Raw genomic sequence first — 20,801 nt, forward strand, 5'->3', positions numbered from 1 at the left:
ATATACTTAGACATCTGAATTTTGTTAACAACAATCGTTACTTTCTTTTCTACATCTTGGATGATTAGTTTCACCTGCAAAACATTTGGGTTAATTTCAAAATATCTTACACTCGCTTTCGCGTGTAAACTATGGGATACAATGTTTAATTACCGAAACAAAGCCTTCCCTACAGTTGTAGATATATTGTTGCGCGTATGTCCACATAGTACTTGGTCCGCGATATATTTTAAAATATGTGTATGTTGGTTTGGAATTAACGAGAAATTCTAAGGAATGGGGGTTGGAAGGAAGTTTGCTTGGTATCTGCTAAACTTAGGGATGATATATGACACTAAAAGTTCCTTTACATCACGAAGCGAGACCATGGAAGGGGGAAGTTGGGGACAGGACAATTCTAACGGGACCAAAAGCGACGATGGTGGTGGTGGTGGAGGGATATCGATTGTAAAAAGAAGCGGGGAAAAAGAATACAGAGCCGGGAACCTGCCGGAAAACCACGTTGCTATTGGGCGGACTCTAACAACCACATTATATCACTAGAAGTCTTCCATTCCTTTACCAAATTTGGGAACATTTGGGAAAGCCTTCCATACCCCTACCCCCTTTGGAAAAAAACGTGCAATGTACATTACTTTACAGAGGAGTAAAAAAAATAGTGAATAGCTACGGTGTTTTAGTCTGATTAGGCCTGGGCCAACCTAGCATCGCGTGAAAGTTCTTTTGTTCTCTTTCCGCGAGCTATTACTTAGAACACGAGTTCAAAAGTAAGTTGTTAACCAACCGCGTGAAAAAAGGAAATTTATTGTAATTTACAGCGCCGATCTAATTTGGGGTTTTCATTTTATACATACGTTCAGTTGCGCTCTTGAGAAGCGCCGCTTATACTTGCCTATCTGGTTAAACATTATGAATTAATGCGCCTGAGCTTTCGCTGTTTCGTCAAGTTCCGGGTGAACATGATTATATAGGAAGAAGAAAATTAGAAATTAAAGACTTAATTCCGTGCTAGTTCCGATTAATTGCTTTTTTCCGTTACGACTTTAGAAACACTAATTTCGGTGATTCGGTGAAAAAAAAACATAGACCCAAGAATAGGTTTTTGGAAACTGTTAAATCCCTGTTTTGGTTTCAATGCTTACTTTCTTAACTCCTCATTTCATAGAGAAACGTCTATCCAAGGCTTATCACGTGATATTAACTGACAAATATTGGTGAAAAGAAAGCGTCGTCTGCTTCAAAGTTGAAAAAGCGCGATAAGCCTTGGCGCACGCATCGGGAATAAGATGGATTTCTAAAATACTGTCTTCTCTTCCACGCCGCTGAAAGGGTACAAGGTAGATGTTGAATTCATTTCAACCCCTTTTGTAAGTATTCCACCCTCTCATCTTCTCAGTATTGCAACCAAGCATCACTGTCCCCTTTCACGGTTTCAAACGGAATGAATCGCGAATCTTTTGGTCATTACGTTAACTGAAATAGAAGAGGCAGCTAGTTTCGCGCCTCTTGTCTTTCGGGAACTGAGAAAGGATCGGTCCTTGAAACCTAAACAGAAGACTAAGGAAGGAGGCCGCGGCTTTCATCGGTCCTTAAAAGTTAATTAGGCGAGAAAAAGAGGCTAAAAGACGTATAAAGATTCGACCGGCCGTTTAAAAACGTCTGTAATGTTAAAACAGGAAAAATAGACCTAGATAACTGCGTCGTCCTCCGAGGAAAGGCTTAGTTAGATCGTAAAAACTCGGAGATAAGAATGAATATTTTAAAAATAAAGTAGTCCCAGCTACTAGGTACTTTAACTAACACTTACGTTCGTTTTGAAATAACAACCATGCCCCTTTTTAGTTTTTTTACGACCAAACCAAAATATTAGATTCAATGGCCAAAAATCCCCTAGAGTCTTTAAGAGAAGTACTTATAACAGCCACAGCTACTTGGCCTTAAAGAGTCTGATTTTTCTTCCACACTTGCCTACAGGAAGTTTAGCATAAGGCGGGCGTGTGATAATGTTGACTTATTAGGTGCCTACATCATCACGTGTTTGGAGTTGGACAAGTTTAACAACTTTAGAGGCAAAATTTGATATCAGATACGTTGAACGCCGTTATTTAGGACAGTTTTTATCATAATATTTGACATATTCTGGTGTGATTTAGAGTTTGGCATTATGCCACTTCAACAAACTTTATCCTTGACATTTGCTTGTATATTGCAACGTTATTTTCATACCGATATTTCACGCTTATGTACGCGAAAAATGGTTATTACTGAAGGACCTCCTCTATATAACATTACGTAGCTTTGCTTTATAGCTTCCCCTCTATCTCTTTCATGTATGCTGGGATGTTTTACTAAAAGTGCTAGCGGTCTCGGTTGATATTATATCGAATTACCTGTTTTTCCTAGGTAACCATGGTAACGCGGTTATCGGTTGAGAATCTTTATTTCAGTGCCAGATATTTTATATACTGTTAAAATCGCGCCAAATTAACATCAGGCCCCGATTACTTCAATTTAATTTAAAATTAAAATAAGATTGATTCAATTTCGAATCGAAAGAAGGGGAAAAATTCCCTTACTTCTATAAATATTCAAAGAAAATAATAAATGTTAACCCTTTCTTTTAAAAATTGATTTTTGTTCCGAAGATTTTAAACTATTGGTTTCCCTCTCAAACTTCCGATTTCTTTTGCGCCTTGGGCCTTTTTTACCGTCATACATAAATGATTTATGTCTGAACGAAAATTCGCGTGATAAAAGACGGCGATAACGTGATTTATATTAAATCTGCATTAATATGGGGGACTTTATTATTTTGTTTAAATAAGTAGGAAAGAATGGAATCGCTAGAGGGAAGCATAGAAATAAACTGGGATTTATAAAAATCGGATCGATATAAAGAACGTTTCCCGCGTAAGATAAAAACTCGGAAGGACAGCGCGCGCGAACTGGTGCTGAAATATAACCAAAACATTATGGAAAACACTAAGCTTATTTTGTGCTTACATTATGCAAAATGCTCCTTCTGTTTGAAGGGATAAGATTTAGCTACAGATGGAATCGAGAATATGGTCACTTTCTCCCAGTAAGCTTAACTTTTGACAAAAGCGTGGTTGGTAACTTGTATCATAGGTTCATAAGATATGTTCCATAAGTTTGTCATGAAGTGGCATAGGTCATAGATTCTCGAAAAGCGACGCCAGGTGAGGTGCTGTCAAAGGCTTAGTACAGACTAAATAGGACCTAGAGTTTAATCAATTCTCGCTTGTCGTTCTTGAACTAGTTCTCCTTATAGGTAGTATCATACTTGTGGAACATATCTTCATGGAATATTTGAATGAATTCACGAGAAAGACGGAATTATGGAGAGAGAAAGAGCAAATGACGCGGGAAAAAATGCGCGTCAAATATTATTATAAAACTTAAACGAAGTTTCGTAAAAATGGGATTGAAAAATTGTTTAAAAAACCACCCATGAACTTTGGTTTTTCAACTAAAAGAGATTTTGAAGTATTTTTAAATCTTGTCCTTGGAGAAGGAAATTGGAAGAGCTAGCTTAGCTGTCTGTTTCAATATACTTGAGATAACTGGCAAGTGCATTACACCATTTCTTCTCAACACTAAAACGTTCTATATCTTCGTAATATAATTGCTGAAAAATAAGTAATTTTAGAAAATATATAGAAAAAAAATTAAGTTACTTTTAACATTTGAGCAAGAAATAAACGCTGAACTTGTATACATAGTTTATAGACTTAGGATTATTCATACCATTTACACAAGGAGGCCTGGCTTTAGACTCACCCAGTGAGTCAGGCCTTTGAAACCTGGTCTCCCCGTGTAAATGGTATGAATCCTCCTTGTCTTTAAACTGTATTTGAAACGGCATCTCTCTCTTCTATTTCACCTTCAAAACAAATTTTCATTTACTTTAGAACAAAACTAATAATTTAATGTTTTTTCTTTTATATACTTGGCTTACTTACCATCATGATCGTCATCACATGTAAAGTTAAACCAAGGGCACGTGTTAAAAATTTAATCTATAGTATTGAAAGTGTTATACGAGGAAACTTTTCCAAACTATCCATATTATGTGTGTGCCCCCTTTTTCAACCCGTCCCACCAGACCGGTTTTCCCCATACAAAATATATAAAATAATACGCTTAAAAACCTTTTTTTTTTTCATTGTACATTATTACCTTGCGTAAGTCGAGCTCTTTGGCTGGAAAAAAATATATATATTTACTAGTTGGCGGGCGCATTAGTGGGACGCGATTAGGGTACAAAAGATGTCTTGGCGCGGTGCTGGTCCTCTCGCCACTCTTCGACGACTCGAAACTATGAGTACTTGGTCAGTACCGGATATTGTTATAACCGGTGAGTTATATTATATTATTATATAGTTATATAGATCGATACGGTATCGATTATATTTAATTAAGAGCCTGTTACCATCGTCTGCTACGTTTGTTCAAAGGCTGTTAGATAAAGGGTTTCTTTTTTTGGTTCAACTGCGTTGATTTTTACTGGGTCACTTGAGTGACTCAAGCAAGAAGAAACCATGCGGAACTTAAAATGGTTTTTCTTTCTTTTTTTAAGTGTAACATGACAAGGCTTAGCTTGTGCTGGGGGCGCGGAAGAAGCGAGTGTATGTACTGTATACCCACACATGTTTAAAATTATAAGGGAACGCCCACTCGTTTAAAAGAAAGTAAGAGAATGTAAACAGTATATGGGAAAAGTTTTTTTTAACTATGTACATGCACTTTTACTGACAAAAGAATTAAGAGAGTGTGTGCGGTTTATATTCCCTTTAAAGGGTGGGTATAGTTAGGTATGGTTTTACCCAATTTTTATTTTGAACTTGCTTCCCTTAACAAACTGATAGAATTATAATTAACTTGTAGAGTTAGAGTCTCCGTGTTGTTTTGGTATTTATTTAAAAGAAACCTTAAAATAATTGGCAATTTTCCATTGCAGTATTTAAAAACCCAAGGGGATGATGTATGATTACTACTTTATAAATATATTCAAAAATAAATAGAGATAATTATGTTTGTACGTCACGTGGTATAAAATTTAAATATTTTCATTTAGCCTTTAGGTATTTTTCATCACGTATATCTCTCTCTTTAGGGGTTTTAAGGCTATATTCCCTTTAATATATCAGCATTATTACATTTAGAACCCATTAACCGTTAAACATAAAAACTTAATTGAATATTATTGCAAACACGGCCTGGAGATATGAAAATTAGAAAAATGCAAAACGGTTAAAACCGCCTTGCATTATTTATCAATTATTCAGGAAAAACAAATTATTAATATGTTATGCTCATTAGAAATTAGATTTTGACCCTATCACTAACCCTCGATAATATAATCGTTTGATTGTAACTGCAATCCAAGGTTATTCGGTGCTCTTGACGTATGCAATTAAATTTTCTTTTCAAAATTTATATATATATACAGGGTGTTTGTGAAAAGTCCATCAATAATGAAAGGGCGTATTTATTGGGCCATTTTGAGTCGAAAATGTTCTGTGACATTTTGCCGTCCGAGCCACGGTTTTCGAGTTATGATTTGAATATTTTAGGCATGACCCCTTCATTAAATTAGCGCTGTCTTTCAATTTCTTAATTAAATTTAAGGGGTCATCCGTAAATTACTCCAATCATAACTTGAAAACAGTGGCCCGGACGGAAAAATGTCATAGAACATTTTCGACTCAAAATGGCCCAATAAATACGCCCTTTCATTATTGATGGACCTTTCACAAACACCCTGTATATACATATATTTTATGCATATAGATTTGAATTGACAATTTAAAAATAAAACTTTTCCTTAATAATACTTTAATGATATATCGAGCGTGCTGCTAGCCTAAGGCTGAATATATGATAACATTTATTAAGAAGTCGTGTTTAAGAAAACGAAATTGATTTTTTTAATTCCGCCGTCTACGTTTCTTAGATGATTATAAAATGTAAGGTTTTTCCTTATTTTCTAACCTTCAAGTTTAAGATTAGCTTAGGGGCAACTCTAATGACGTATTCGTCGAGTTTCACGTGACGTATTTACGTATGTCTGACAGACGCGTAATCACATCTTGTACGAATCAACGTCAAAAGAAATAACTAAATGAAACGGCTAATTATTAAATAGACAATTTGTTTTTAAATTTTGAGTATTTTTAAACATAGTTTCCCAAATGGGTCCCTTTTTATAATCGAAGTCTAATAGAAGGACCCACACTTTGGGCAAGTCAAAATACTTGTTAGAAATTTAACGGATTGTGAAATCAGATTGGTACAAAGTTTTGGAAGTGTTATCTCTTCCGGTAAATTATAATGATGTAATTTTAATTGGTGGAAATTAATTCTCATAATTCACCTTATGTCCGATGGTATTGCGATACAGAACATTAAAGTTTATTCAATCAGATCAGGGCAATCTCGGACAACTAGCATACTTGAATAGGAGGCTTTAAGTTTAATCAGTCTTTGAAATCAGTATTTTGAAAATTCAAGCCTGAATTCACGGTAGAAATATTTTCCCGAGTAATGTCCCCCCTAATTAAAAGTGTAAGTGAACTTCTAAGCCATTTGTACATTTCCTAAATTCCAAGGCCAATACTTTAACCGCATAATCAGTTCTATGTAAGCGGATATGTCAACTACATATACTACATTCAGCCTTATCGCTGGAACCCAATATAGTCCCCAACAAAATCAGTTTATTAAAAAGTAATTTATAACCCTAACCACGCACGCGACGTATTACAATAACGACTAGCAAGTTAACTACAAAATAACTCAAAATACAACTGCGGTAAACAACGAAAGAAAGAAAAAGGTGCATGAGGTGAGAACCTAAACGTCGAGATTGGAATTTGGAACGTGGCCAAAGCCTACTCTGAACTCATTTGGTTGGTCGGCGAGGGCCAAAGGAGTATAGAGAGAAAGTGTTTTAGCGCTACGGAAGCTCAAGAGCAAAACTTTCCAGCTAGGGATGGATTCAGGGAAGATGCGCGTGAGAGAGAGGAAGCTAAATTTTTGGTAACTGTCTTTCTGTTTTAAGCTAGCTAGTTCTTCCGTTCCGTTAAACATTTTATCAGGTCGTGCGAGAACCAACTGAACTTAACTTCCCGAACTTGAAAAGAAAGCCAGAGAGAAGAAAAAAAACATGGCATGCTAGCCTGTTGTGCAGAACATATAGGTACTTTAGTAGTAGTTAGTCGTGTTTTTGCTGGGAACTAAAACCCTCTAGAGACAAAGTTTTTCATGTCCTTAGAGACGGATAAATTCGCGGTCTCCAGGGGAAATAGAAACATCACTCGAAATTGAGCTGCGTGTTTATTTGTTTTTTAAGACGAATGTTCCTCGGTTTTGTGGTGCGGTTTCCAAAGGATTATTCTTAAAAAAAAAATCGGTAACCAAGGCTTAAAAACAGCAAGTAGAATCGTTTATTTTTCATAGAATTGTAATTATTTACGATAATATTTGAGTTATGGGGCGATGGATGGATGGGATACTGGTGTTATTACTTAAATACGGGCAATAATATCAGTATAATTTGTATGATATAGAAGAATATTATATATATTATTTATAGTATTTATTTTTTTGTTTCCGGGAGCTTTGACTGTATAGCCTTTTAAAGAGATTAAGTAAATAAGAATACTTTTATCTTCCCCCTTTTAAAGGTAAGCTTATGCCTTTGAACCCTAAATAATATACAGGGTGTATCTGATAAGTCTGGCATAAATTAAGGAGATGTTCTTTGATCGATGTAGTTTCTAAGACATTTTGCCATCAGGTCCACTGTTTTCAAGTTAAGATTGGAGTTAAACACCCTGTATTGCAGACGTAAAAGTTACTCAGCTTTTGAACATTAAAAAAACATTTTAGACAAAGTTGACAAACGATACGAGTATCTCTGGATGACAAATTCATTATTCTAAAATTTTGAGGGGGGAAGCAAGAATGGTTTACGACTTTAGAACCCCATTATATTTTTATCTGGCATAAAATTTTCAAAACGTGATTATATGGCGTAGTTTCATAATCTTTCGGATATTATATATGGATTCACGAGGTTTTAAAAAGCCTCGTGTTTATAGGGCTCGAAGACCTTGGGAATTGATTCAAATTATCCAAAGAGTCTATGGCTGTTTTCAGTTTCTGCTTTTTATTTTTAAATAATTTAGTTTCATGCCTTCTGTTCAAGAGTAGCTAGCTGCTACCAAGGACTACTTTTCGTTTCTATACGAATTTAACATGTCGTATTAAACCGCCTTATCTTTTTCTTGGCTTATAAACTAATCCTGAACAAAATTAGTAGCAGTATATTTACTATAAACAAAGGAGTTTTTAAAATTATGTATTCGAGGAAAAACTATATAAACTTGAAGGGTATATAATCAAAATATTAAATTGTCTTTAAATCTAACTTATTTTGCTAGAATTTATATTAATATTGTTACGAAGGTTTAAAGTATTTTCTGCCAGTTTTTCCCCCTTTTCATTGAAACACAAATTCGTCTGTTGATTATTCATTTTCATTTGACGTAAATTTATTAAAATAATAGAAATCGCGTGGTGGTTTAAATATTACGCGTATATTTGTTTAAAGTTCTGTAGACCATTTCGGAAATTACATAGAAAGAAACCAACACGTGGGGTATTCTCCCTCACCCCAAGAATCACCGCCAGAGGCAGTGTGAGTTGCCAAGTGTGGCTCCATCTGGTGTTGCTTCTTGGCGAAAGGGAGTATACCCCAATGGCTGCCCCCCCTGTGTGTTGGTTTCTCTGTACGTAATTTCCGAAATGGTCTATACTCCCGCATCCTCTTCACTATCTTTCTCTTCATCCGTAATACAGTACTCGTTATACAGGAGGAAAATATTCAATTAGGCTTAGCAATTGAGAAATCCATTAGTATTTGTATAAATTGAACGAAGCACGCCCTAAGATCCAGCTGGAAATTATCTTACAAACACTAGGCCTACGAATAAGGTGGATGGTTTTAGCTGGAAATTCAGTTTCACGCCATGTCGGTTTAACAGATACATTATGAATTCTTTTAATGATTCAAAGCCAGCCCAAACTAAGCAGATAAAAAACGCCTGAAGAATGTTCTAGGCTAAATTTTAATTATTTAAACGTTGGTAGAAAAAATTCCCCCCAAATGTTACGAGTTTTGGTATTTTTTCTTTATGTACACTGGTGTTTAGCGGGTGAAACACTTCTACAGGGGCTCTATAGAGAATCTATGGCTTGGACTTCCCCTGGTAGTGGGCTTTTTTTCTTTTTCTTTTATAGTAATATGTGTAGAGTTGGTTATTTCTATATAAATGCCTATGCATGTGCAGTTGCTAAATATAAATTAGTGTGTGGGCAGACTTTGAAAACGTCCTCCTCCTACAAAAAGAACAAATTTAGGAATACAATTAAATTTACCAAACTTTGATTTTGACTGAAAAACCTCCTCCTTTGCATGCAATCCCAGATTTCCTAGAAGGGATTTTCCTAGCTTTACCCGTTCACTACACTTAACGTTGATAGAATTTAAATTGGGAGTGAAAAACGTTAGGACCCCTTCCTTTAATCGGACGTAATACATTAGGGAAAACCGTAATTATGCCCATTTTACTTCCCCCTCTCTCATTCTCGCGCAAGATCCGAAATTATTCTTTATAGTACTTCCATTGCTATTGTACCAAAGGATATATAACAACATCAACCACGCAACTACTACCTCGTTTGGGTACTTTTAATTCACGTTTTGTATCCCACGCGCTACTCTAGCTCTATTTAAACCCGAGGTAGCCAATGGGAAGCCGACTTATTCCACCACGGACTTGGGCCAGTAGCTAGAGAGGGTTATCATTCTGGCGGGAAAAGTCTCGGTGTATCGATCTCGAAAAAGTCGCGCGAGCCCAATTCCTCGAGACAGTAGGCAAAGCTGAACCTTTTCTCTGTGGGCGCGAGCTCAGCTAGTGTCTTCGAGACTTTTTAGCCTCGTCAGAAAGGTGAGAATCACCGAGCTGTAAGAGAGTATATAGGCCTACGGAAAATGAAAGCACCTTGAGTGTTGGACCATGTTTTCCGTATAAATTCACGAGGGGACATCCGAGTGACTGGCGCGAGATGCTGCTGAATCAGCGCCGCGCGCATTTGGTATAAATTCGAAATCATTTGGTTCTTTTGCCGCATACGATATTTGAAGCCACGCGGGATTACCTAGCTGCCTTTTTTGACGTTTGTGTAACGAATGGGAATTTAAAGTGTCAAAGTGATTAAATTTAAGCGAGGACGATTTCGACCGTTGAAAGGTACCGTAATACGTGAAAGTGTTCGAGTATATTGTTTTGGAATGAGAGATATTTAAATTGAAAATCAATATTTTTCAATTTAAATGTATATAGGGATTGGGAGGGGAATAGGTTGTGAGATGCTTGTAATGAATTGATGAGAGGGAGATTATACTTTAGAAGGTTAAAAACTCGTATCACGTGACTAAAATGTTGTAGAAATGGGCGTGAAGGTCAAATTCAACATAGACATATTGTTAATCATTAAAATCAAAACTGGTGTACAAATTGAAATTTATAGGTTATAGGATAGACGGAAACTTGACCCCACATTGACCCCAACCTAAGCCTAAATTATACTAAAATTTAACCCCAGCAAATAAATAATTGGGGTGGTCACGTTGTCGTCTTATGGCGCCCAATTGACGTATTGTTAAAATAAATTCAATATCAATTAATTTTTCTAATTAGCGTTTGGCAAATGATCTTTAAACTAATAAGTAATTAAATGAATAAATATCAATAAATTGCAAGTGCAAAGAACGAGTTTTATCTAATCACTGTATAAGGAAAAGAAGACGAGGAAAATGCACTTGTAGTATCCATCATAACCCATAAACAAATATATACGGGCATATGTTATACACCTGTTAACGGTTATACAACTGTATTAAAGAGCTCTTCCCCCGTATCTAGGTTGGTTTTACGATAAAAACCCGCAGAATTTGTGAAAATACAGTAAAATAATTCTAATAAAAACTAGACGCATTTTAGACCAGTTGAATACGCCATATATTATGTTTCTAATATTAAAACCAACGCTATAAGGGGTAACGCCTCGAAATCGCGTGATATCATGGCAGGTAAGGGTCATAATTTCTTAATGCGTGTATGTTATAGTCAACTATGGAACGCCGTTTCGGCCAAAATTATAGCTGGTTGTTGTCTAGATGGCTGGATGTGGCCTAGATAGCGGGTTGTGGCCTACATGGCAGGTTGTAGTCTACATGGCGGGTTGTGGTCTAGATGGACTTAGAAATTTTTCTCTCTACCGAAATTTTGGTTCTTCACTGAGACTTAAGAAGCGTTCCACAGCCCCAGTTATTATATTTTCCGATGTATATGAATTGAATACTCTTACTTTAAATAACATTTGTGGAAATTTGTGACATTTCTTTATTCAAATTTTAATGGTCAAAATCTAAATGAATTTTCTGTATAATTTAAAGTAATGACTTCACGCCGAGGGGTCGGACAAATGGCGATTTTGTATGGTGGATTTTGAATATTTGAGAAATTTTTATATTTTAAAGCTATGGTTTTTGGAGGGAATTAAATTTTTCTCTCTACAGATTATTTAGTTCTTCAGAGAGACTTAAGAGACATTCCCGAGGGGCGTTCCACAGCCCCTGTTATTATATTCTCCGATGTATATTAATTGAATAATCTTACTTTAAATAACATATTTGGAAATTTGTGACATTTCTTGGTTCAAATTTTAATCGTAAAAATCTAAATTAATTTTCAGTATAATTTAAGTAATGACTTCACGCCGAGGGGTCGGACAAATGGCGTTTTTGTGTGCTGGATTTTGAATATATGATTTTGATATTTTAACGCTATTCTTTTGGAGGGAATTTTAGATTTCACTGTTAATTTTCTCATGGAAAATATTTAGGGATTTTGGGTTTTCGACAAAAGTGTATGAGATTTTGAAAAGTGTCCAACCCCCTCCGCTTGACGCGGTAATATTGCATACAAAACCAGTTTATCAAGCATAATTAATGATTTCATACATTTATTTATTGATTTATTGAAACTGAAAAAAAATCCTACAATGAACGCCGCTTCAGTCTGAAGTATAACATTTTTCAAAGAGAAAAAACTAAGTCCATCTAGACCACAACCCGCCATCTAGACCACAACCCGTCATCTAGATCACAACCCGTCATCTAGACCACAACCCGTCATCTAGACCACAACCCGTCATCTAGACCACAACCCGTCATCTAGACCACAACCCGTCATCTAGACCACAACCCGTCATCTAGACCACAACCAGTCATCTAGAACACAACCCGTCATCTAGAACACAACCCGCCATCTAGATCAGAACCCGCCATCTAGACCAGAACCCGTCATCTAGACCACAACCCGTCATCTAGACCACAACCCGTCATCTAGACCACAACCCGTCATCTAGACCACAACCCGTCATCTAGACCACAACCCGTCATCTAGACCACAACCCGTCATCTAGACCACAACCCGTCATCTAGATCACAACCCGTCATCTAGACCACAACCCGTCATCTAGACCACAACCCGCCATCTAGACCACAACCCGCCATCTAGACCACAACCCGTCATCTAGACCACAACCCGTCATCTAGACCACAACCCGTCATCTAGACCACAACCCGTCATCTAGACCACAACCCGCCATCTAGACCACAACCCGTCATAAACATAAGTCTATAATATTCGTATAGGTCTGTTAGATTCGCTTATGTCTCTAAGATTCCCATAAGCCTATAACATTCGCAAAAGAGGTGCAACAATTCTCTACTTAATTAGAACATTTTAATAAGGAACGAACAATACAAAAATCACTTAGTGTAAAGCGATTCCATTTGAATTATTTTAAAAATGGCATCGAGCATGGGCCAAGTATAGTAAGAGGACTAGGCAGGGTCGCGAAAAGGCGTCCAACGGAAAAAACGGCCACTAGTAGCGCGATCTATCGGCTCAATTTATCGGAAACCGGAACTTCGTCACTCTTTGGGGTCAAATCACGTGGCTCAAAAATCCGGAAAACATAATTCCAAATTCAGCGAATGCCTAATAACAGCTAATAGCAGCTGAGCCTAAATTTAGCCAGCCAATCCGCCCATTGTTTGCATAGCAAAGGCTTGGTTTTTATGTACGGTTTATGAAAGTAGCGACTAAAACATTACAGTTAGGTAAAGCGCAGAGCTTATTTTTAAGCATCTTGAAAAATTAAAATACTTAACTTTATCCTTTGCTGTACCGTTTAACTATTCTTGGCCTAAGGTTTGGGTTTCAACAAGATAAATTCGGAAAACCGCCATTTTTAAAGGGCAATACTCCGAAATACGGCCAACCGAGATCGCGCAAAGTTGGCCGTAGCCGGAAATGCTTGACCCCAACTCCGGTTTCTCCCCTATTTTAACCCCCGCTGATACGGGAAGGCTGTTTTTTTAGAAATACGAAATCGTTTGCGCGTAGAAGCTTGGGACTGCCTAGTCCTCTTACTATTCTTGGCCCATGCATCGAGAAAGGAACATAAAGCTACTAAGAGGATGTTCACTCCAGTTTTTATTTAAAGAGAAGACCATCAGATAATTTATTGCGCACTATTATATTATGATCCCACTGCAGCTTTTTGGTATTGTTGATATTGTAGAGCAATATATCTACATATTGTAGAATGTTTCCATTTAGCTTTAGTTTTGATACGGAATTAGTAAAATCATCTTTTTATAATTGAAATTGAGTTTTTTTCGAAAGTGCCCTTGGTCGATAAAATCAAAGTTATGATGATTTCAAGTTGAATAGTAAATTTCAGTCAAGAATCTAAACTATTGCGATTAATTAACAATTTCATAACAGTTTAATAGAATTTAGACCGGAATTTGAAAAATCGCGTCAAAATAAAGTAAAAAGGGAAATTTCAGACTTGAAGCATAACGGATACAGTACTTTCTAAGAATTTGCGAAGCTGGCTAATTTTTCTGTATTTTTAGTCACCTCGTACATCTAACGATGGGGTATTTACTATTAGTTTGGCTTGGTCTGAAAAAGTAGCGTTCGTCTTTTTAAAGGGAGAGTGAAAAAGAGATTTTTGATTTTCAAAGGGTGGGCAGTATGATTTGTCTATAACAGTCCAATGTGAATGTACAACGCACATGGTAATGAACGCACTTAGAGTGGAAAGGGATAAATTATGTTAAGGCGATATTTTTCATTAATTGGTGACTTTAAAGGGGAAAGGCTTATGATCTATCTCTAACAGTGCAATGCAGAAGCACTGTGAAAATATTAATGAACAAACAGTAATATCTGTAGTCTTTTATGAACACAAATTTATCATATTGCCTTACCTAAAACGAGAAATTTCATTCTCTCGATAAAATTTCTCATACTTTAAGCCGTGACTTTTCTAAGAATCCGAACTTTCAATACAATCATGAGTTAATAATATGTTAGCTCCCTATAAGTTACTCAGGCAATTCTTTTTTATACTCTAGCGTTTTCTCCCGCGCCGCCGGCTTCCCAATTATATGCGACGCTCTGCGGCCGCCACGGGAACGAAAATCTTATTTACTCTTCTTTCCGGTTTTTCTCCGGAAGCGCGTGTAGTGGAAGCTAGCCAATGATATCGGAGCTATTTAAGCAGCCGAATATTTCCCTCAGTAGCCTCGGTTAAGAAAACAGTTAAGAGATTTGGATTTAGCTGTTGTATGATTTTCTCGTTTCAAGTCACAATAACAACTCTTATCTTTAGCATTCTTTATCAATATCGGCAAATTGCATTGAGTTCCTGCATTTTTTGTCTCAGTACTGACACAAACGTCATGATTTAATGTTAAATTGTTAAAACATAAACATTCACTATTAAAACACTCCCTTGGTGAAAAAGCAGCCGACGACTCGAGGTCGAGGAGCCGTGCGAGCGGGATTTTTTTTTTCGACAAGAGAGAGACCAACATTCGGATTTTTTCCCGCGCAGGCGAAATGAGAAGAAATCGCTGGATACATTACGCCTATGGAGCCTGAGTAACTTATAGGGAGCTAACATATTATTAACTCATGATACAATTAATAAAAAAATGTCTTCGTGGACAAAGACTTGAAAAAGTAAATGATAAGAAAACAAAATGGAATGACCGAAGTAACAGATATTAAACTTTTTCTTTAAAGACATGATTATAAAACATCAATTATTTGAAAAAAAAATACTTGTCTTCGTTTTTTTCACCAAAATTACATTTGCATTGTTTTCGAAAGACAGATTATTCATTCTATATATCCTTTGTGGTATTAACAGTTTTCGAATGAAAAGGCTTGGAATAAATATCCGAGTATTGATATGGATTATTTTTAAAGGTTTCTCTTTTCGAAATATAAGGCAAAACGTTGTTAAAAACGACTAAATTCAACCGAAGGAAGAAATTTTATCTTTCATCATGATTGACATTTTAAACGTCGTTTTAGGGTGCTTTGGTTTTGCGCCTGCATTTATACGACCACGATTCAATTTGGGTCCCATTTTTTTGGGTCGATGATTTAAAATGTTTTATAAATGAATCATTAAAATATGGATAAAAGACATTATTAACAAAAAACCTTTGGTATGTTATTGAGTGCGTGAGAACTGTTTTAAAAGTTGTGATTGAATTAGTTTGATTTGACTTCAACTCGCTATGAGGAACAAATTGTAGAGCAAACGTATAACACGAAACACGTCAATGGACACCGACAAATGGTGGGCTGCGTATTTATTTCACTATTGGGCTTAGTTTCCAGTATTAAAACGCATTGTAGTTCAAATTAAAAGCTGCAATCCTTTTAAATGTCACTAAAGAGGAACAATTTCTATCATTGTCTACACTGGAAATCTAGCTGTAAATATAAACGATGTCGCATGTTTCTGTTATATAGTAAATCTTTGACACGAACCATTTTGAAAAGAATGAAAAATTTAACGATACAAAATTTTTGGGCAAATGTAATATTGGTGAAAAAAACGAAGATAAGTATTTTTTTTTCAAATAATTGATGTTTTATAATCATGTCTTTAAAGAAAAAGTTTAATATCTGTTACTTCGGTCATTCCATTTTGTTTTCTTATCATTTACTTTTTCAAGTCTTTGTCCACGAAGACATTTTTTTATTAATATCTGTTCCTTCAGTCTTCATTTTAATTAAGATTGTTAAGAAACTGTTGCATTTTTAAAATCTGCACTAAGCACAAACATAAATATAGGGGAGCGTAAGCATAAGGGACCTAATATTGCTAGTTAGTTACTAATGCTTTCAGGTACCAGTTAATCAGTTATCACCAATGAGATTAATTTATCACTGAAAACATCAAATTTTCATAATAAAATTATTTTGGCCTTTCCTTATCCCCTGGCTTTGAGTATTAAAATATTTAAAATAACTCTGAGGATTATCTAGAATCATTTCTACTGATATTTCAAATTCGGAAGAATCAGAGTCATCGTTTTGAGTCTTTCAGATGACTGGCTTGGACTTATGTTGCTGGTATTTGGTTTTCGTTGTAGCAGTGTAACTAGGGATAAGGGAATTGAGATGGATTGTAAATGATGATGGGCGACCTACGGCACCGTATCTCTCCCAATGTACCTCGCGCACGCCCCTACCCTTCGGTAGGCGATTGCTAAGTGCTGCCGCGTAGCGCCATTTTATTTGTAAGAGAGCTAGCTTCTAATTTTAAGATAGAGGGGGCGCCCTTTACAATTTCATCCAGTACGTGTACGACCCTATCTAACCGCTGAGGATGCTGGGAGGACTACGGTGCCGTAGGTGGGGGTACACAGGCAACGCTATAGGTATGGGGGTTTCCAACACAAGGTGTAACCAAAGAGAATATAGGGAAGGAGTGGAAAGAGGGGAAAATCTTGTTGCTCTTTTCTACCGCGCATCTTCAATGCGCAGTACCGAGGCATTTCTGTTTGAGACATTTAACGGTATCGTAGGTGGCGCGACTGAGCCGGAAACTCCCTCGTACCACTAGTATAATTTAGGGGCAACAATGTAATTTAGCCTTGTGGAGCAGGGGATCTTCAACTCCTCCCCTATATTCTCTTTGGTGTAACTGAGACAAAGTTTCTTCCTGCAAGCATAGCCCACTCGATCCGCGCTCATGGACGCAAGCTGCTCGCGCTATATAATAATATTTGACCACGTCGTCTGCTAAACTTAGGAATTGGACAATTAAACTTTTTGAGTTAATGTCTGGACTCTGGTTACCCTAGCATTTTCTTAGTGGTCCCGTGGTTTTATTTTTAAACTGGTCATATGCCCTGTATCATTATTGTGTAAGAGACAGCCTGGCAGCCCCGTATTTGTTTACCCTGCCCATAGCCCACTAGATCACGCGTAACACTACGCAAGATGCAGAGCAGCGTCCGTGAGCATGGATCGAGTGGGCTATGCCCTGCCTGGCCAAGTCAGCTGACTTAGGTGAAATATTTATTACTTCTATGCGACTTAATTCTACACATTCTTGAACGAATCATCTTGTGAAAATTTTATAAGACAGGCTTCTGGCGCTGGGTTTTTTCTGAGCCAAGTTTGCTTTTTAAATTTAAAAAAAATTAATTTCAACCGTTTTTCCTCTCTAATGATAGTGTGTTACATATTTATCCAAAATTTATTTTAATTAACACACTGTACATCCGTTTAATTTGTAATTTCGCGCTTGGAAGAGGCTGAATTAAAAATATTGATTTGATGACAGGAATTAGTGATAGTGTGATTGAATCTATCATTTATTTTGCCAGCAAAAAACGTATCTTCGTAGCGGTAACCCTTGTCTAGAAACCAGGGAAAGAACCCTTCTGCGTAGTTTGAATTAATCTACTTTACACATCAAAAATGTATCTAATTTAAACAAAAACCTTTATTCTAAATTATAGCGGTTATAAATAGTAATTAAAAACGTAACTGTTACCTAATAAAAATGATTGCAAGAGCCGGGATAAAAAACTGGTTTGTCAGCAGGGTTTAGTGATCGTGTGATTTAATCTATCATTTATTTTACCACTAATTTAAACAAACAAAATGATCTGCGCAGTGGTTACCGTTGACCGCATGCACCAGATATAATCTCTGTAGCGTTTATCGTTGGTAATCTGGTCATTGTTTATTGTTTTCTTAGGCAACGTTAGAATGAGCGCAAAATAATTAATAATTCAATTGTTACCTAGTACAAATGATTGGAAGGACCTGAATTAAAAATATTGGTTGATTTGGTGACAGGGTTTAGTGATAGTGTGATTGAATCTAACATTTATTTTACCAGTAAAAAACGTATCTTCGTAGCGGTAACCGTTGCCTGACGGCACCAATCGAGAAACCAGGGAACGAACCCTTGTGCGTAGTTTGCATTGATCTACTTTAAACAACAAAAATTGATTTAATTTAAACAAATTACCTAATTAGCGGCTATCGTTGGCCAATGGCACCAGGTGAAACACCTTAAAACGAACGCAACACGGCCAATTGGTCTCTAGTCTACAATAGTACAATCAGCCTGTCTTGAACTTTAGACCGAGGCTTAGTGAAATCAGTGAATTTAAAAATTATCGGCTAAATCTTAACTTTAAATTCTTTTGTATTAAATTATAATGAAGTTTAACTTACGAGAATAAAATAAAATTGGGACTAATTAACCCCTTCTTTTAGATGAAAAGTGAAAAAAATTCGCCTTAAGCTCGCCCATAAACAGAGCGGACGACGCATTTAGTAAACAAAAAACTTCGCTCTATTAGCGGTAAAACAGCGTAAGTCCAACAGTACGTTTCTCTATGATTTTAGCTAGGATTATACCACGTAAGTCCAACAGAATAAAAGGTCGTAAGTTTAAGTATGTGCTTAAAAGTACAAAAAGTAATACTTAATATTAATTGTTTTCAATAAAACTTCGAAAGGCACCAGTTTAATGTTCAACCTTTCATTTAAAACCATTTTCAGACCTATCGAATAAAAAGTCTTCAAAAAATGGTCGAGACCATTTGGCTATCACAGCAAACATTTCCCATGTTATTCCTATGGAAAATTTCCCTTTTTTTGCCAAAATGTCTGAATTTTTTTATGGAAATGAAAACCACCCTTAGCAACTTTATTTTCTATAATAAAAACTAATGGAGGGATCTCTTTGAAATTTTAACCACATATTAAGGGTCCGAATTTTAGTTCAGTAGAAATTTTTCAAATCAGTAACCATGATAGGAAAAAAGTTACTTCGAATCAAAAAACCACCCTTATACATTAAACGCAGTATGAGGTCTTATCTAAGAGAGCAACCGCTCTCTCAGAATATAAAGTTCGGGGTTTACACAAAGAAAGAACTCAAGTTGGGTGTTTTACCGAATTCTTTCTCTTTCAAACGCTTCTGGACATAAGTTCATGTTAAAAATTTATAAAAGATGCCATAAGTGTGCATCGGCATAAGTCTATGTTGTAAACTCATCGAGGGGATTATCACTAAAACTATCTGTTCTTCGATATTACAATTACAGCGTAAGTAAATTTAAACGAGTAATAATTTTATCACTGTTTAGGGTAGGGCATCGAGGGGCTATTCACTCTGATTTAATGCACTGTAAATGATTTAAGCATTGTAAAAGATAGCGCTGTTCACTCATTAGGGTAAGGTATAGAGGGATTATCCACTCATTAGGGTAGGGTATAGAGGGGCTATTCACTCATAAGGTAGGATATAGAAGGGCTATTCACTCATTAGGGTAAGGTATATAGAGGTTATCCACTCATTAGGGTAGGGTATAGAAGGGCTATTCACTCATTAGGGTAGGGTATAGAGGGGCTATTCACTAAAATTTTCTCTACTACTGTTAAGTACGGTACTATGTGTCTACTATTACGAGCCCTTGGGTCGTCTAGTTTAGTCTATCTTGTGCTCCTCAGCCATGACACTAGCCAAATCGGGATCAGTAATTCACGTGGGGTTTATCACTCTCATAATCCCTGCACACCGATTACGGATTGAATAATCATTTTAGCCGTCTTTAGACGTTATAAGACTGGGATAAACAATAACCATAACTATAGGGCCCTTTCACCGTGGACCCTTATGGATGAGCCTTGGACTATAGTCGGCTAACCAATAATCTTTAGCCTAATGGCATTCAGAGATAATATTGATTCGAAAAAAATTGGAACACTAGACTTCAAAGAGCAAAATGAAGAAAATCTAATCTATGTTCTAATTAAGTAGAGAATTGTTGCACCTTTTATGCGAATGTTACAGGCTTATGGGAGTCTTAGAGACATAAGCGAATCTAACAGACCTATACGAATATTATAGACTTATGTTTATGACGGGTTGTGGTCTAGATGGCGGGTTATGGTCTAGATGACGGGTTATGGTCTAGATGACGGGTTGTGGTCTAGATGACGGGTTGTGGTCTAGATGACGGGTTGTGGTCTAGATGACGGGTTGTGGTCTAGATGACGGGTTGTGGTCTAGATGGCGGGTTGTGGTCTAGATGACGGGTTGTGGTCTAGATGGCGGGTTGTGGTCTAGGTGGCGGGTTGTGGTCTAGATGGCGGGTTGTGGTCTAGATGACGGGTTGTGGTCTAGATGGCGGGTTGTGGTCTAGATGGCGGGTTGTGGTCTAGATGGCGGGTTGTGTTCTAGATGGCGGGTTGTGGTCTAGATGGCGGGTTGTGGTCTAGATGACGGGTTGT

The 20,801-nt window shown here is 36.7% G+C and overlaps 1 protein-coding gene and 1 long non-coding RNA gene across 11 annotated transcripts in view; one reads left to right on the plus strand and one right to left on the minus strand.

The window, feature by feature from the left end:
* Nucleotides 1-20,801, plus strand: part of Mctp (multiple C2 domain and transmembrane region protein) — a 59,634-nt gene that overhangs the window by 20,132 nt on the left and 18,701 nt on the right. The window contains exon 1 of one of the 4 annotated variants that reach the window (XM_089867810.1): nucleotides 4,281-4,378. The exons of the other annotated variants lie outside the window; for them this stretch is intronic. Coding sequence (XP_089723936.1) covers nucleotides 4,291-4,378 — 88 coding nt within the window. The 5' untranslated portion in view covers nucleotides 4,281-4,290. Of the gene's footprint in view, nucleotides 1-4,280; nucleotides 4,379-20,801 lie in introns of those variants that run through there. 4 annotated transcript variants of the gene reach the window in all.
* LOC149692131 (uncharacterized) lies at nucleotides 12,893-19,100 on the minus strand. 7 transcript variants are annotated; one of them, XR_016382630.1, is made up of 5 exons: nucleotides 18,735-19,088; nucleotides 18,391-18,647; nucleotides 18,295-18,317; nucleotides 18,043-18,223; nucleotides 12,893-17,972 (listed from the first exon to the last, which is right to left on the minus strand). It is a non-coding gene; the product is annotated as an uncharacterized LOC149692131 (long non-coding RNA). The 7 variants fall into 7 exon arrangements; XR_016382634.1 differs by having other exon boundaries at nucleotides 12,893-17,989; nucleotides 18,391-19,100; XR_016382635.1 differs by having other exon boundaries at nucleotides 18,380-19,099.

This window comes from Phalangium opilio, unplaced genomic scaffold (assembly GCF_054372755.1).
Source record: "Phalangium opilio isolate 3A_F unplaced genomic scaffold, DU_Popi_V2 ptg000024l_1, whole genome shotgun sequence".
Classification (NCBI taxonomy): Eukaryota; Metazoa; Arthropoda; class Arachnida; order Opiliones; family Phalangiidae; genus Phalangium; species Phalangium opilio.